At 42.6% G+C, this 17,771-nt stretch overlaps 1 protein-coding gene across 6 annotated transcripts in view; it reads left to right on the top strand.

The window, feature by feature from the left end:
* Ambra1 (autophagy and beclin 1 regulator 1) overlaps positions 1-17,771 on the top strand; it is a 164,662-nt gene that overhangs the window by 116,713 nt on the left and 30,178 nt on the right. For all 6 annotated transcript variants that reach the window (XM_036183800.1, XM_036183802.1, XM_036183801.1 and 3 more), the window contains 3 exons: positions 1,576-1,686; positions 12,323-12,511; positions 13,378-13,532. In XM_036183800.1, the coding sequence (XP_036039693.1) occupies positions 1,576-1,686; positions 12,323-12,511; positions 13,378-13,532 (455 nt within the window). The remainder of the gene's footprint in view (positions 1-1,575; positions 1,687-12,322; positions 12,512-13,377; positions 13,533-17,771) is intronic.

The raw sequence follows: 17,771 nt of genomic DNA, 5'->3' as shown, positions 1-17,771 counted from the left end.
AGGAGGGGTAGATATGCCATTGGTAGGAGTTTGAGGTCGGTGGCCACATTCATAACGCTGCAAATGCTGTGTTTCTTGTGCTTTGGGGTAGATCACAACTGTTTGGAAGTATGTCTTATTCTGAAAAACTAAATATTTTAGGGCTATCAGTTTATTTACAATATTATTTTTCAACTTTTATTATCTTTCTCCCAAGACATTTTTCATTCTCATGGTCTGTTGAGCCATCTTCCTGGCCTAGAGGCTCTTATTATAGTTTTGGCCCCATAAGCCAATTTTCACCTCCAGGAAGTCTATATTGGCTATGTTGAAACCACATAACCTAAAAGTGTTATCATCTAGGAAATGAACTGTTATTTGTACCTTTTCTTACAATTTAAAACTGAGATAAGGATTGTTAATAAACTAACACTGAAAAATAACTTCTGGTACAGTGGCCTGCAGCCCTTGTATAAAAGGAAAAGGAATGAGTTTCTATATATCATAGTTGCAGTTTCTCTCTTGATCATTTGAGAAAAGAATAATAAATGTAGCTCTATAACAGAAACAAATAGAGATGTTTTCACAGTTATATTCAGAGGACTAAGACTAGGTGATGCTGGTGCATCCTGGCATAAAACTGCATTGTCTCAAGGCCAATCAGCACTAACAGGATCTGCAGCTGAGAATACCATCTAGCCTGCTTTGCACCCAAGGATCTTCTATTCCCCTAAGAAGGTTTGGTTCTGTCTGAATAAAAGGGTGGTTGTGTATGAAATGCACCTCAGAAGGAGGAGGAGGAAATGACATGTTCATGTAAATGAAATACAACTGCAAATTAAAGTGTCACCCTGTTAAAAAAATCAATTTTTTATTTAATTGGTTACCAAGGAAAAAATGTCATACTGAAGTGTATATCTCAGGGAAAATTAAACTGAAATATTACAAGTGAATCTGGAATTCAAGGAAGTTCTTGAAGGGGAATTATTTTAAAAAATGCCTTAATAAAAATATTCTCATGCTACAAAGGTAGGCTCATAAATTTCTGCTGTGTTATATGTCAGCATTTCAAGAGATTAACAAATATGACCTCATTTGTTCTTTACTGCCTCCTCCAGTCACCGTGTGTTGACTGTCTCTTCTCTGGAGGGAGCCTTCTTTTGAGTGGCTTATTAGGAGAAAGGTCATTTACAGAGGAGCAACCGCTTCTCCCAAAGAGCGCTGCATGCTACCCAGACATCCAGAACTGAAATCCATCTGCTTTTTCTGTTCTTAGATTTCTTCGCTTGCATTTGGATGAAAACTCATCTGTTTGTTCAGTTGATGTACACACTCCTAGACAGTGTATATTCAGGACCTGACACATGAAGTGATAATGGGAAGGACTTCTGAGTGGGATTCCATTTCCATACGGGAGTGTTTCTTGTGAAAGGTTGTGTCTAGTTTCTCTTCTCGGTGACTTGACATTCAGATTTCTCCAGCTCTCTTGAGCTTTTCTCCTCTACTAACTCCTGTGTTCCATTCCATTCTCTGTGGAAAAACAGAAAAAGAATGCAGTGTAGTCTCATGTGCTTCTTTTGTCTTCTCTGTCACCAGGGGCCGTGATTGGAGATGGACAGTCTGCTGTGGCTAGTAACATTGCCAATACTACCTACCGGCTTCAGTGGTGGGACTTCACAAAGTTTGACCTTCCAGAAATCAGCAATGGTGAGTGAGTGTGAAACTGGAGTGCTGATGGCTGAGATGACAGAATGGTAGACAAACTCAAGTAGCACTGGATTGTCCTCCATCTCTTAGTGAGTTATTGATGGCCACACACTATTTCTAAGCGCATATCCTCAGCTACAGTTAAGCAATTCAGAAAACAGTTCAAGAACAATGTTCAGAGCAAATCTTCCCTGAGTAATTTGTGGAGAAGTTCATAGAAACGAAAAGATAGATGGAGCTAAGAGAAGAAAGACTGAATGTAGGATTTATGAGCTACATCTGTGACTCTTGAGAAATGTAGTGACTTTAGACTTATTGACAATTCTGGGTCTCAACAAACCAAATGAGTTGGTATGGTTAATACCTGATTTACAAAAGTTTCCGACTGGTAAATGTTTCCTTTTAAAGAAATCCATGGCCTCATTCTTCAGCACTGTAGACATTTCCACTGCCTAATGTAGGACTCATGCATTCCTGAGAAGTGGCCTTTAATGATGGCCTGGCCATCCGTGTTAGGTTTCTGTTCTTTCTCATACCAAGCGTCACCGTTTCTTTCCTTTAATGTCACTTTATCTCATTGGTCCTGTTTCTGCTGCTGCATGCAATCTGTCCACTGCCTTTTTTCCCCCCACCTGGAGAGCTGAGGACCGAACCCAGAGCCTTGCGCTTGCTAGGCAAGCGCTCTACCACTGAGCTAAATCCCCAACCCCACGTCCACTGCCTTTTAAATGGGCAGTCCTCCAGCAGTCTGGAAGTGCACTGCCCTTTACATCTTGCTCTTCAGACCAAACTTCTGTAGATTCCTTTTGTCTAATGTGGTTTCCAGTGTGTTCTTCTCCCCCTTTATCTTTGGAGGTGGGGTGAAACAAAGCAGATCAGAAAATTCATGATGTGAGCTAATACATAATACAGTGATGTTTGGTAAAGCTTCTAGCAGCTTTTCTGAAGTTACTGTTGCATTTACAATAACTTAAAATCCCTGGATAATTGTTAGTAAGCCGAAATCCAGCCATTCTGTACTTGTGTGTGGTTGGATCTTTTGAAAATTAAGGCCAGTTTGTATTATCTTCCTGTCATTGCCTTTCAGAACTTTGATCTGTTCTCTTTCAATCTTTGGGATCATCTGCTAATTTGATAAACATTCTTTTTCAGTCTTCCTTCAGATTACTAGCAAAAATGGTCAATCAAGGGCTGGAGAGGTGGCTCAGAGGTTCAGAGAGCACTGACTGCTCTTCCAGAGGTCCTGAGTTCAATTCCCAGCAACCACATGGTGGCTTACAACCATCTATAATGAGATCTGGTGCCCTTTTCTGGCCTGCAGTCATACATGCTGTATACAAAATAAATAAATAAATAAATCTTTTTTTTTTTTTTTTTTTTAAAAAAAAGGTCGGTCAATCAGGAAATTGCATTAAGCCTTGGGACTTTGCCTGTGTCAGTTTTGAAGCGTGGGTGATTAGTAATTGAGCTTCACATCTAAAGTTCTTCCCGTGACAAACAGTCTCTCAGGTCTGGAGACATCATGATCAGCAGTTAAGAACACTTGTTAATTCTCCAGAGGAATAGAGTTCAGTTTCCAGCACCTTGGGAAACTCACAAGTACCTGTAACTCCAGGGGATCCAGCGCCCTCTTTTGGCCTCTGAGAGCACCCACACATACATGATATACATTCATATAGAGTGTACACATGCTGGGCATGGTGGCACAGCACCTGGGAGGCAGAGACAAGCAAATCTCTGAGTTCAAGCCTAGCCTGATATACAGAGCAAGTCCAGGACAGCCAGGGCTACACAGATAACTTGTCTTGATAACTCCTCTCCCCCCAAAAAATACACACATATACATAAATAAAAAGTAAAATAAATCTTGTACGTAAATACTGTATAGTGCAGGCCAGCCTTGACCTGACTGTCCTGCCTAAGCGTCCAGTGTTAGGGTTGCAGGCATGCACACTGTGGCTGTTGGAAGCTCTCCTGTTTCTGTCTTACGTAAAGTATTGGAAGAGTTTATAGATAGCTTGAAATAATTCAGACATTGTTATCTGTATCACTTTATAATATGCCAGTTTTAGTATCCCTGTCAGACAAGGGAAGTGAAGTTAAATTTTCATGCTCTGTTCTTAGTATTTTAAGTACCCCTAAGCTACATAATCTATTCTTTTGTTTGTTTAATCTTTGTTTTATTTGTTGCTCTATGTGTGCTTGTGCATACAGATGCAGGTATGTACATTGCCATAACAATGTTTATAGGTCAGAGGACAGCTTTCAGGAATCAGTTCTCTTTCACTGTGAGTTCTGGGGGCCATGCTCAAGTCATCCTGTGTGTGAGGCAAAGTGCTTTCCCCATTACGCCATCTTGCTGGCTGGTACACTAATCTGTCCTTCACCTGTACTAAGAATCCAAAGGAGTCTGCCCTTCCCGTATTGAAAACTCATTTGCTTTTTCATATGTAGGTTTCTAAGCCATATCGTATTGGCCTTTGTTTATAGTTATTTTGATTTTTTACATTGTTTATCTTATTATTATTTAAATTAGATAATAGATAATATAGTCACCACTCAAAACTTATCTAAAGGCTATACAATAATAAGTCACCTCCAGCCAGGTGAGGTGGCACATGCCTTTAATCCTAACACTTAGGAGACAGAGGCAGGCGGATCTCTGAGTTTGAGGCCAGTCTGGTCTATGTAAAGCAAGTTCCAGGACAGCAGTGGGTGTTACACAGAGAAACCCGTCTCAAAAAAAAAAAAAAGCAAAAGTTTCAATAGGTCATCACCATCAGTTTCAGTTCTTACATATCTCTTGGAAGATACTGTATGTATGTGTAAGCAGTTGCAGACTAGTGCCTCCCACCTTTTATGTGATCTAAACGACAACGTGCTATATAACAGTCTTCTGCACTTCTCTTTCTGTATGGTGTGTCTCAGTGATCTTCCATATTGCTGTAAAGAGTTTACTGTGGTGAGAGAGACAGAGAGAGACAGACAGACATGCAGAGGCCTAAGCAAGATGTCAGTAGTCTTCCTCTATTGCTTTCCCTCTTACTGCCTTGAGACAGGTCACCATTTCTGCCTAGTCAGAAGGCTCTCAGGATCTGCAGGCCTCCACTTCTCAATGCTGTGGTTATAGCATTCCTTTCCATGACCCTAGGGATTTAAAGTCAGGTTATAATACTCCAGAGCAAGTGCTCTTCTTACCCACTGAGCTGTCTCTAGTTCCTCTTGTCTTCTCTAGAGATAGGATCTTACTTTGTATCCCAGGTTAGCCTGGAGCTTGCAGCAGTCCTCTTGCCGCTGCTTCCTGGAGTGCTGAGATTATAGGCATGAGCTATCACTCCCAGTGGCAGCTGCAGCTGCTGCTGCTATTGCTGCTGGTGCCAGCAGCCCCCACAGCTGCCACTCCTCCTCCTTCCCTGCCCCGCACCCTCTTCTTCTCTTTTGAAAAAATAGCTACCTAGTAATTCATTGTAACCAGTGTCCTGTTGAAGGACTTTGGAGTTTCCAGTCTTACTATACAAGCTGCTACAGATTGTCTTTTTCATATGAATGTCAATAAGAGCTACTTTGAAATCCAACTGCAGGGAAAAAAAGTAAGGTGCATGTGTAATTTTGGTAGATATTACCTTATTACCCTCTATACAAATTGTGCCATGTAATAGTCTCATCTATAGGTTTTGTTTGTCCTCCACCCCCTCCAAACAATTTTTCACTCTAGCCAAGACTGGCTTTGAATTCAGAACAGTGCTCTTGCTTTGGCCCCTTTGAATGCTTGGGATTACAAGTGTGAGCCACCATGCTTGCCCCACCTTCCCAAATCTTTCAGAGTGCTCAATCTTATAAACAGTTGCTGAAGGAATGTGTTAACCAAAGCTTGGCATATTTGTGGATTTGATAGGTTAAAGACTACTATAAGAGCATTTATGTTTCTGCACCTCCTTAATGGTACTGCCTTGCCTTGGCTGCCCATGTGCTTTACCTCTTTCTCTGCATGTTACTGTTTTTTTTTTTTTTTTCCTTAGTAATTCTGCAGAAGTTCTTTATAAATTGGAAAATTAACTTATAATAGGAGTTTCTTGTCATTTTTCTTTTGACTTTGTTGAAGGTTATTTTTGTCATAGAACTTATTTTAAGTCAAAATTATACGCCTTTCCTTTTATGGTTCTTAGGCTTTGTGTCATCGAGATCATTTCCTACTTTTATATTTTAGTTTTATACATTTAAACCTTTGCTTCACTAGGAAACTTAGTTCCAGATGACCAACTGCTATGCTTTCATTATGGACATTAAAGCCAACTTTTATTTTTTTGGGTGGAGGTATTGATATGCACCCTAGCTGTCCTGAAATTCTCTGTGTAGGTCATGTTGGCCTCAAATTCACAGAGATCTGCCTACCTCTTCCTCCCAAATGCTGGGATTAACTGAGTGAGCCACAACACCCATTAGGTTCCTAGTTTTTACTTTTAACTGTTTTAAGTATACCACACATGTGTAGTTACAGTCTGGATCTTGGTAAGATTTAGTCAGTAAATTGGGACTCTGTGTTGCTGTAGGATTCATTTTACCAAGTTGTCTGCCTCCTACTAGAGGGTAGCTTTTGGTTTTGGAGCTATGCCCATGCCTGGAAGCCTTTGACCCTTAGTTTTATTTAAGGGTTCAGCAGGCACCAAGTTGTTACTCATATTATTTTTCTGCATCACATTTAACTCTTTTTTGGAAACAGGTTAATGATTCTTGCTGCTTGTTTTTCTCATTTGAGATTCAGAGACCTAATGAATTCTTACCTGCTAGATTCCTAGAACTTGATGAATAAAGCTTCACCTCATGTAGATTTTTATTTATGTGTGTGAGTGTCTATGTATGTATATGTTCTTTGTGTTTAGGTGCCTGAAGAGGCCAGAAGAGGGTGTTGGCTCCCCTGGAGCTAGAGTTCCAGGAAGTTGTGAGCTGGGTGAGTTGGGTGATGAGAACTGAATCCATGCCCTGTAGAAGGGCAGCAAATGTTCTTAACCACCAGCCATCCTCCAGCCCCTCATGTAGGCTTTTTATACTATTTTCTTCTTGAACAACAACAAAAGGGGAGGGGGGAAGCCAATTAAATTTCACTCATAGGAATTTTTTGTTTGTTTGTATTTTGAGACAAAGGCTCTATATACTGGTCCTTACTATCCTTGAACTCACAATGTAGACCAGGCTGTTTTTGAACTCACGGTGTTGTATTTTTAAAATGGCCGGAGAGAGACCTTGGTGGGTTGGAGTCGAGAGACCCCCACAGTGGGTGAGAGAAAGATACTCACTCATGTGGAGTTTTATTGGGGGGGGGGGAGACACAGAGCAGCTTTGTGGGGAGAAGAGGGGAGGGAAGAGAGAGAGAATGGGGGGGGACTGAGGAGAGAAGAGACAGGAAAGGGGGAAGGGCGGAGATGCACGTGCAACCTTGACCTTGTGGGAAGAGAAGAGAAAGAGAGAGAAAATGGGCAGGGTCCCACCTTTTATGAGGAGATGCAGCATATGCGCAGAGAGACCATGCATGACTCTGAGCAGGTCAAGGTACCACCTGCGTACTGTCAAGCATATTTGCTTATGGTTGACCCACCTTATCAGGTCTCCAAGGGGCAGGTCTGAATGCTAACACACAGAGATCCACCTGCCTCTGCCTCCCAAGTGCTGGGATTAAAGACGTGGTCCGTCACACCCAGCTCACTCTGATTCTTCAGAGTAAACTCTTCCTTGGTGAATGGCTTTGATCACTAAGGTATCCCGGAAGCAGAGGCTGTAAGATCCAGTGGATGAGTAGTAGTACAGGGCAGACACTACAGGAGATGTTGTGACTGGTACCTGTAAAGCATGTTTATCATGCCATCTGGAGCTCTGCTGTAATTGGAGGGACTCACAGGTGTAGCCAAGAGGAAATTTTGCTTCTGATTTAAACCCTCCTAGGTTTTCCAAATCTGTGTGTGATACATTTGTAAAGTACTGCAGCTGCCAATCACTCCTATGGCCTCATCTGAACAGCAGCAGGCTACTCATGGATCTTTGTACAAGGTGTTTGTTTATAATTTACAGATCTGATAGGAAGGCAGAGCCCTCTGCTTCTCCAGGCATCATTATTTCTAGCCCCTCCTGTTCCCTGCTAAGGTATTTTCACTTGGAAATAATTTCTAATTGAGACAATATTATATTGCAGCATCTAAACCATGGCTTCCTGCTATCTCCTTCATCATTGGTTTTTTTTCCACCTTGAAGGTGTCCCTGAACTTCTTGGGTTTTTTGTTTTGTTTTGTGTTTCCTTTTTGATTGGTTGGTTGGTTGGTTGGTTGGGTTTATTTTGAGAACCACTTTTGTTACTCTGGCTGACCTGGAATACACTATGTAGATCAGGGTAGCCTCAATCTTGCTGCAATCCTTCTACTTATTCATTCCCTCACCCCTCAGTGATTATCAACGCACACTGCTATGCTTGGCTCCCCCTGAACCTCTTAAGCAGTTTTGGTTTTCTTATTTTTTTTCCTGTACTAGGATTGAATTCAGAGCCTAACACATATAAAGTAAACATTCTCCCATTGAGTTTTATCCCCAGTCCTGTCATCATCTCCTGTATGTTTTACCACTAAGGGACAGTCAGTTGCCGAGTTCTCAATTGAAGTCCAGGACTTGCAGCATCAGAGACACCTAGGGCCTTGCTGGAGATGCAGGCTTTCAGACTCTGCCCGTCATTCTCAAGGTGTCTCTGATCTTTGCTGCAGTTGGTGAGCTGCATGACAGAGGGAGGTGTGGAACATCAACACCGTTTTCCAGTGTTGTGAGCTGCCAGTGGCTCAGGCTGTATTTCACTCACATCTTTTCCGACCGACTTACCTTGTTGCTGAATCCAAAAAGGGATGAGTTGTTCTCTGCCTTTAGAACATGACTTTTCTCCACTCAAGGAAAGTAGCAGAGGTCCAAGAACTGTCGGTGTGCATATTAACTCATTGGAATTTCAGCCTTGTGAGGGGAAGCTACACCCATGAATTAAAGTAGTGGCCACTGACCACTATAACTGACTGTTTCTGTTTCTACACTGGAAATTATTAAGCAACAAACAACAAATGTAAACTGCTAATTGGAGCTTTGAAATAAAAATAAAATTGTAAAGCTACTGTTAGGTGCTGTTTATAATGGAGCTACCATATTCCTCTGTGCCTGCTACATGCCTTTACTAGGGTAGAAACACAAGCCCAGGTAAATGGATCACTAGCTGTTTTTTTTTAGCTCACTGCAGTCACCAGAAGCTGTGATGAAATTGAGTAGAGTTGGAAGAGGGACCAAAATTTGAGAGGTGACCATTGACTTGGAATTACCATAAGATAATACAAATACATGGTGGCTTGGAATTGAGACTGACAGAATGTTTTTTGTCCATCTGCCCAGTTTTCACAGGCTTTGAACCAAAGCTTTCCTGAAGGATAATCTTATTTTCTTCCTCACCTCTCAACCTTATAATCAGTTAGGTACTTTAAAAGATGTTAGTAGTTTAGGTCATTATGGTCCCTCCCCACTCTTGGTGGTAATGGGATTGAACCGGGGTATTATGTATGCAGCCAGTGTTCTGCCACTGTGATATCCCCAGCCCTCTGTTACTTTCTGTAGTTAGGTCTCACAAAGTTGTCCAGGCTGGCCTTGATCTCTCTGTAGCCCAAGCAAACCTTGAACTTGCCATCCATCTGCCCCAACCTTCTGAGTAGCTGAGAGTATAGGCCAGGGCCAGCAGGTTCAGCTCATTATAGACTTGTTTTTACCCAAAATACATGTTAATATATTATATATGCTAGATCTCTGTACCAACGAGACGGATGAACCATCATGCATATTGGGGACATTGATTATAGGTACAATGGCAATTGTGCAAAGCAGTCTACAGAACCTTATATTGCCTTCCTATTCTCAGGACTTACTAATATTTTTACGATTTATTTTTATTTTTGTTCATATGTATTTGTGTTTGTGTGTGTATGCTTATAAGCATGCTGGTGCCCACAAGTGCCAGGAGAAGGTGTCAGATCCCCTGGAGCTAGAGTTACAGGTTGTTGTGAGCCACCCCCATGTGGGTTCTGGGAATCAAACTCAGGTCCTGTTGGAGTCCTCTGCAAGACCTGTAACTGCTGAGCCATTTCTCCAGCCCCTCTACTTAATGTTTGTTATTTCCTATTCCCCTTGCCTTTGGTGACATAGGTCCAAATTGTTAATTTTGTTGTATTTTACTGAGGATTAGGCCTACATCAAGATTAGAAAAGCAGGCCAGGCAGTGGTGGCACACGCCTTTGATCCTAGCACTTGGGAGGCAGGGGCAGGCGGATCTCTGTGAGTTCGAGGCCAGCCTTGTCTACAAAGGGAGTTCCAGGACAGGCTCCAAAGCTACACAGAGAAACCCTGTCTTGAAAAACAAAAAACAAAACAAAACAAGATTAGAAAAGCAAACTGGTGGCTGGGGAGTGGTGGCACACGCCTGTAATCCCAGCACTTGGGAGGCAGAGGCAGGCGGATCTCTTAGTTTGAAGCCAGCCTGGGCTACAGAGTAAGTTCCAGGACAGCCAAGGCTACACAGAAGGTGTCTTCAAAACAAAACCCAGGCAGTGGGACAGACCTGTCCTTAGTCCATGAGTTGGCTGTTTGGTACCTGGGGCCTATGCAGGGACACTTTACTCAGCCTGGAAGGAGGGGACTGGACCTGCCTGGACTGAATCTATCAGGTTGAGCTGAATCCCCAGGGGAGTCTTGGCCCTGGAGGAGATGGGAATTGGGGGAGGGATTGGGAGGAAAATGGGGTTGGAGGCTGGAGGTGGGAGGACAGGGGAACATATGGCTGATATGTAAAATTAAATTAAAAAAAAAAAGAGAAAAAAAAAAAAAACAACGAAAAAAAGAAAATGGACTCACTACTGAAGCTTCATATAATTCTTTATTGTCTTGTCCTTGACTGGAATCATGTAGTTCCAGAGGAGACTGCCATATTTTTGGCAAAGGGCTTAGGACCCTGTGTCAGGAGCAGACGGTCCCATGCTAACGAGATAAATCTAGCCATACAGGCTGGAGCAGATGGTGAGTTGGGAGCTGAGCAGCAGAGAGGCCTAATGGTGATAGCAGTAGTATTTGGATGTCATTATTTTATTAGTTAGCAAACAGAGCCAGCCTCAGTTTTATGTGTAATGGTGCTGTAGGTGTCAGCCCCCAGGGATTGGCACAACAGCCTAATCGTGTTCTGATGTCATTTTTATCTACTCTGTTATCTCCATAGCTTTGTTAGCAACACAGGGAAAGGGGAACAAACCCGATTTTACAAATCACTTTCAATCTCCAGTCCCATAAGCCTTGAAAACTGTCTTTTTGTTTAGTTTCCTTGGCTGGTTTCCCTTGCCATCGCACTCCTATATTTTGGCTTATTGGAATACATTACCTGGATCTGATGAGGGCAGCTGAGCTTGGCCTGGCTTTGCTCTTACCTTTTAACTTTAATGCCTCTGGTAGAGGACATCTCTTTTAAGTAAGAGAACAAGTATAAAGTCACTTTACATGGAGTGGAGCTAAGTGAAACAAAGCTCAGGAACTTGGCCTGTTTGCATGTGTCCTACTGTTCTGCTTGTGTGGGTGGTAGGTGGACCCTTTTGTTCCAGCCTCACATCAAGGATAAACCACTTTCTCTTGGCAGAGACTCCCACAGTGCAAACACAGAGGGTTCAATCAAATGTAAACCAAAGCTAGACATATAGGCACAGTCCTGTGCTAGCCAGCATCTCATTAGTCCTTCAGGGAGAGTGGGGTCTCCTCCCCAACTCTAGCCTCTAGCTTCCAACTTTGTTTTCTCAGCAAGTCCAGTCTCCTGCCTTGTCAGCCTAGCACTTTATTCTTGGTAACTGTAGATGTAGGTAAAGACTGCCTGGAGACATTGGTTCACAGTGTCTAAGAGGCTGAGAGTGTAATGAGAAACACAGGACTCCCACTGTCTGTTCCAGGCCCAGCTTTATTTCTCTTTTTCCTCTGTGTAGAGTTAGTGTTCCTGGAGAGACAGGTGCAGTTTCTGGAATGACTTCCTTCTCTCTGAGATCACGTAGCAAGTTCTGAGGAGGGCTGCTTCCTGTGCCCCTTTATTTTAGAGTCAGTAGATTGGTGTTTTCATTGACCTTGACTTCACACTTCGAACAATAACAGCAGTGGAGCTGGGCAGTGGTGGTACACGCTTTTAATCCCAGCCCCCAGGACACAGAGACAGGAGGATCTCTGTGAGTTCAAGGCCAGCCTGGTCTACAGAGCGAGATCCAGGATAGCCAGAGTTATACAGAGAAACACTGTCTCCAAAAACAAAAACCAAAAAACCACAGCAATGGAGTGGCTCTCCAGGGCATTTGTTAGTAACATTTACTGAGACTCAGCTAGTGACTGTGGTATGGATAATGGACTGTCCTATAGTTCCTACTAAGTGGTAGATGCACGGGTCCTTTCTGCCTTTCCTGTTTCCTGCTTCCTACCATTTTAGTTTAAAGAAGACAGCTTGCCCCATTTCTTAAGAGGGTTCACATCCTTAGAAAGACTCAGCAGCATCCTGGTCTCAGAATTTCTAACAGCACAGTGTTGAAACTTTTCTTCTTCTCTTTGTCCAACGCAGCCTCCGTGAATGTCCTGGTACAGAACTGCAAGATCTACAATGATGCCAGCTGTGACATTTCTGCAGATGGCCAGCTCTTGGCAGCTTTCATTCCGAGCAGCCAAAGGGGCTTTCCTGATGAAGGCATCCTGGCAGTGTATTCCCTGGCCCCCCATAACTTGGGGGAAATGCTCTACACCAAGCGATTTGGTAAGGAATAGGAAACCCAATATAATGGCAGAGTTGATGCTGATGCCTTGGCATAGGCATTCCTAGGTGAGGCATGGCGTGCATGGGTGAGAGTAATTGATCACGTACTGCCTATTTTTCACTGAGGCACAGGCCAGGGAAAGATTGCTTTTCAGGAATCTTGGCTATAGCATTACGGAAGGGTCTCCCAGTAAGAGTTCTCCCTGGCACAATAGATCACTAGTGTGCTTTTGTTACAAAGGCAGCAATAAGGAAGGAGCTTTTTGGTTGTGGCGTGGAAAGCTGGGCAAACACATATACTGCAAGGTAGTTTGGCTTTCCAAATATGTGTGTTCTCAATCCAAAAATTTTACTCCTAAGGAAATAATCTGCACTTCTAGAGAAATGATCAGAAAACTACAAAGATTTACACACAAGGATGTTTACACCATATTATTTATCATATAGGAAAACATCAAATTGTTACTTCAAGAGGTTCTTTTTAAAGAGTAGCTTAAGTAAATGACTGTACAGTGATAGTATGAAATACATTAGCTTTAAAACTGCTCTCATGAAAGATTATTTAGTGATGGAAAACATTTGTAATGCCTCAGTGAAAAAAGATTTCAGAACAATGCTTAGAGTACGCTAGCAGTCTTCTCCAGTTATGAGAAGCGTGGCTAGTATTCAGCAGTGCTAAGTGTGTGCATTGTACATCACTCAGTGTATGCACACCTTCTCCTTTCACTGCTCACTGCAATCCTAGATCACCTGAGCACGATCAGAAGACAGGAAAATGAGAGAAAAGGAGAAAGGACTGCATGGAAGTTGTTTCCATGGAATGACAAGAGTTCTGGGAAATATGACTCTCTTCTGTTGGCCCTCAGGTCCCAATGCCATTTCTGTAAGCCTGTCTCCAATGGGCCGATATGTAATGGTGGGCTTGGCCTCACGAAGGATCTTGCTGCACCCCTCCACAGAGCACATGGTAGCCCAGGTCTTCAGGCTGCAACAGGCCCATGGTGGTGAGACCTCCATGAGGGTGAGTGCCATTGCTTATATCTCTTGTGAACACGGCAGGTAATGAGGGGCTATGATGTGATTTTCTAGCAGGACCAGCACCATCATGATCCTAAAGAAATGCTGTAGTCCAGGTGACCCATGAGCAGTATATCTCACCTTTAAAATATCACAACTATTGAAAGTCAGGAACTTTTAGCCATGCCTGTTGACCTGTCCTATAAACTCAACTACTCAAGAGGCTGAAACAAGAAGATTGTAAATTCAAGGCCATCTGAGCTACTTAATGAGAAGTTATGTCTTGGTTGTATACTTGCCTAATGTGTGAGAGAATCTCCCCAGCACCAACAAACACAAGTCAGGAACTTTGCTACCCCCAAGATTATGAACTGGGTTACCCAGAGTTTAGGCAGCTTCTCTGCTCTGAATTGTCACACACCCATTCATTTTACCAACAGAGCAGAAGTCCCATTTAGGACCACTCCTGTCTAAGGCATGCCTCTCTTGTATAGCCAGGAAAGCCTTTTGGGTGTAGTGTAGGTAGTTGCTTTCTGGACTAAGCCTGAATAGTGTGGCTAATTGAACTTCCCATATCCTGTCGGGGCTTATTTGCCAAGAGTTTTGTCAAGGAGAATCAAGCATTTGAACACTTCTCTAGTTAAATAGTATTTAAGCTCTGTTCTGACCTAAGAATCAATGAATTAATTCCTCAGTAACTTGTATAGTATGTGCCGTTTATAGTTTGAAATACTTGCCAGTTTTGTTGTTGTTGTTATGTTTTTGTTCCCTTTAGCTGTGTGCCGTGTATGGTTCTTTAAGAATGGAGTCCCCAGGGCCCTTCATTTAGTGCTCTGCTTGTAGAGGTTTGTTGATGCTTGGGCTAGGAAGCATTTGTTGTCAAGAAAAAAATTAGAGATAAGACTATAACATGCCAAATGATGGAAGGGTATGCTTGGTGTGGTCCTTCCTTTGCTGGCCTCTTTTCTCTCTGGCTATATATACACACATATATACATATATATATATATATATATATATATATATATATATATATATATATATATAATCTTCTGGCTGACTGTACTGAACTGCTTTCTAAACTCCCTGAACCCAGTAAGGTTCTTTCTTGCCAAGACACCTTAAAACCTGGGATGTTTTCCTCTTCCACATCTCCAGCTGCCCTCAAGGTTGTCCTCTCCTTTGGCTTTCTTCTCAGTGTCTGTGCTACAGGTGTTATATTTAGGAAGTGGTCTCCTGTGCCAATGCATTCAAGAGTACTTCCTACTTTCTCTTCTGTCAAGTTCAGTGTAACTGGATTTATGTTGAGGTCTTTGATCCACTTAGACTTGAGTTTTGTACATGGTGACAGATATGGATCTATTTGTAATCTTTCACATATTGACATCCAGTTATGCCAGCACCATTTGTTGAAGATGCTTTCTTTTTTCCATTGTATAGTTTTGGCTTCTTTGTCAATAATCAGGTGTTCATATGTGTGTGGATTAGTGTCAAGGTCTTCAATTCTATTCCATTGGTCCATATGTCCGTTTTTATGCCAGTACCAGGCTGTTTTTATCACTATAGCTTTAAAGTAGAGCTTGAAGTCAGGGATGGTGATGCCTCCAGAGGTTGCTTTATCATATAGGATTCTTTTAGCTATCCTGGGTTTTTTGTTTTTCCATATGAAGTTGAGTATTATTTTTTCTAAGTCTGTGAAGAATTGTGTTGGGATTTTGTTGTTGTTGCTGTTTGTTTGTTTGTTTGTTTGTTTTTCGAGACAGGGTTTCTCTGTAGCTTTGGAGCCTGTCCTGGACTAGCTCTGTAGACCAGGCTGGCCTTGAACTCACAGAGATCCACCTGGCTCTGCCTCTTGAGTGCTGGGATTACAGGCGTGTGCCACCACCGCCCAGCTTGTGTTGGGATTTTCATGGGGATTTGGCAGCTGTCTTTAGAGAACGGATTGCTCCCACCACTCTGCTGAGTGTACACCATTATGCTAATACTTATCTCACAAACCTGCAGTTGTTCCTATGTGCTAGACTTGAGCTCCTTCAGAGAGGAGCTCTGTTTTCTCTTTGAGATCCAAGTACCTAGGAGAGAACCTGATGCACAGTAGAAACTGAATGACTAAAAGAGAGTCTCAGGAAAGCATCCTCACCCCTTACCATTTTCAAGTGGTAACTATCAGAACCAGTGACATCCTTGAAGACCTCTGGCAGCTGCAGCAGCAAGGCACTCTGATTTTGCTGTCAGCACAGGAGAGTTCTGGTGCTTGAGCTCTGTTCGGGTGAGAAAGAAAAGACCATGGCAGTTCACCAAGATTGTTTGAACTAGATAGCTGAGGTAGAAGTGGAGTTTGAGTGTAGTGTTCTTCTTTGGCTGGTCATACACAGACGTAAAAGCACCTGCTGTCTGCTTTTCACCACCTACATCCTGGTCCCAACAGGTCTTCTAACTAATTGTTAAAAAAAAGTTTTTTTTAAATTCCTTATGGATTTTATTATAGTAATGCTAATAGACATCTCCAGCTACTTTCAAAAGCCATGCCTCTTGCCCAGGTCCTAGGCAAAGCTTGTCAGCCCCCGGCTCCCATCATTTTCATACGGAACCAGAAGTACCTGGTTACGGTCAACTAGCTATAAGCAAAAGCTAAGATGTCTTTTGTCATGTGAGGCCAAAGGGAATTTGGTTGGAGGATTCTGTTGAGAAGATATTCTGATACAGTTGGTCCACTGCCTTCTTGCCGAGGGACTCATGGCAGCTAGCCAGCTGTGTGCCTCATGCAAGCAGCTGTTTCTGAGCATGCCACCCAACCCCCAGTGAGGCTCTTTGATTCTCAATAAGTATGATCTGTCATTAGGTGAGAAAACTGAAGTGACTGGAAAAATATCATTGGGAAGCATTCCTCTCACCAAGAGGATTAGGTATCTCAACTAGATTTTTGTTTGTTTGTTTGTTTGTTTGTTTGTTTATTTTGAATGCCGAATGCCATTTATTGAAGGATCAACTAGATTTTGCTCAATCTGACATCCACTGACTCTGGTTTCTGGGTTTTGAGGTCTTGGTTGCTCCTACATTCAAAAAACCAAAGCATTCAGCCAATGTCCCTCAATTCACTCTTTAGTGGAAAGAAAGTCACGTGCGTGCGTGTTGCTAGGCATTGAACTCAGGGCTTCACACATGCTAGAGCAGCCTGGTATTCTTTAGTTAACTATGTCATCCTTTAAAGTGCTGGAATTTTGTTGACAGGGACTGAAGTATCTGTCTCTGTCTCTGCATAGATTAGCATGGGTGCTTCTCTATCTGAAAGTTAGTTTTGCCCTTGAAAGATGCTTGTGTGGAGGAGCCTAGAACTTCTCTGCCCTGCATTCCCTCATCTTTGGAATTACTTCTTGGGTTCACTGTGATAATATTCAAAGAGGTGAGTGTGTTGTACCAACAGACATTCCCAGGGGAAAATCCTCCAGGGTATTGATTTATTTTACTTCTCACTAAGTGATGTCTCTCCCAGGAGACAGTCTCTTACAGGATCCCATGTGAAATCTCTTCTATAAATGAATTGCTAATTGCTATTAGCCTTGGTGTGCTTATACTAAGCAGTTCTTCAGACCTCTAGATCAGTGATTCTCAATAGTGTCTGTGGACATTGGAACTGTAGCTCCTGAGTAACAGGGTCCCCCCCCCCTTTTTTTTTTTTTTTTTGGAGCTGAGGATTGAACCCAGGGCCTTGCGCTTGCTAGGCAAGCGCTCTACCACTGAGCTAAATCCCCAACCCCAACAGGGTCCCTCTTAAACACAGATTCACTTTAGACTTACAGTCAGAAGAAGAATGAGTTCTGGTGATTCCAACTATTCAAAGGCTGAATCAGGATTGTGAGTTTGAGGCTAGCCTGGTCTATTATGAAGTCTTGTCTCCAAAGGAAAAGTATTTGAAAGATGTGTAGTATCTGGTGGGTTTGTTTTTCCTTTTTTGTTGTTGTTTTAGTTTGGGGGGGCTCTTGGGTTTTTTGAAACAGGGTTTCTCTATGTAGCCCTGGCTGTCCTGGAACTTGGCCTGGAACTCACAGAGATCTATCTGCCTGCCTCTGCTTCCCAAGTGGTGGGACTAAAGGTGTGGGCCACCACTGACTGGCATTTCCTTGCCCTTTTACTTGAGATTTTGGAAGACAATTTTATTCCCATTATATCTTCAGCTCTTTATATATACTTCTGATGTAGCTTGGTAGGATGAAGCTGGTAAAGACCAGAACTGCTCTTAACT

Source organism: Onychomys torridus, chromosome 4 (genome assembly GCF_903995425.1).
Source record: "Onychomys torridus chromosome 4, mOncTor1.1, whole genome shotgun sequence".
Lineage (NCBI taxonomy): Eukaryota > Metazoa > Chordata > Mammalia > Rodentia > Cricetidae > Onychomys > Onychomys torridus.
Note: the sequence above shows the minus strand (reverse complement) of the source record. Positions and strands in the feature narration are given on the sequence as shown.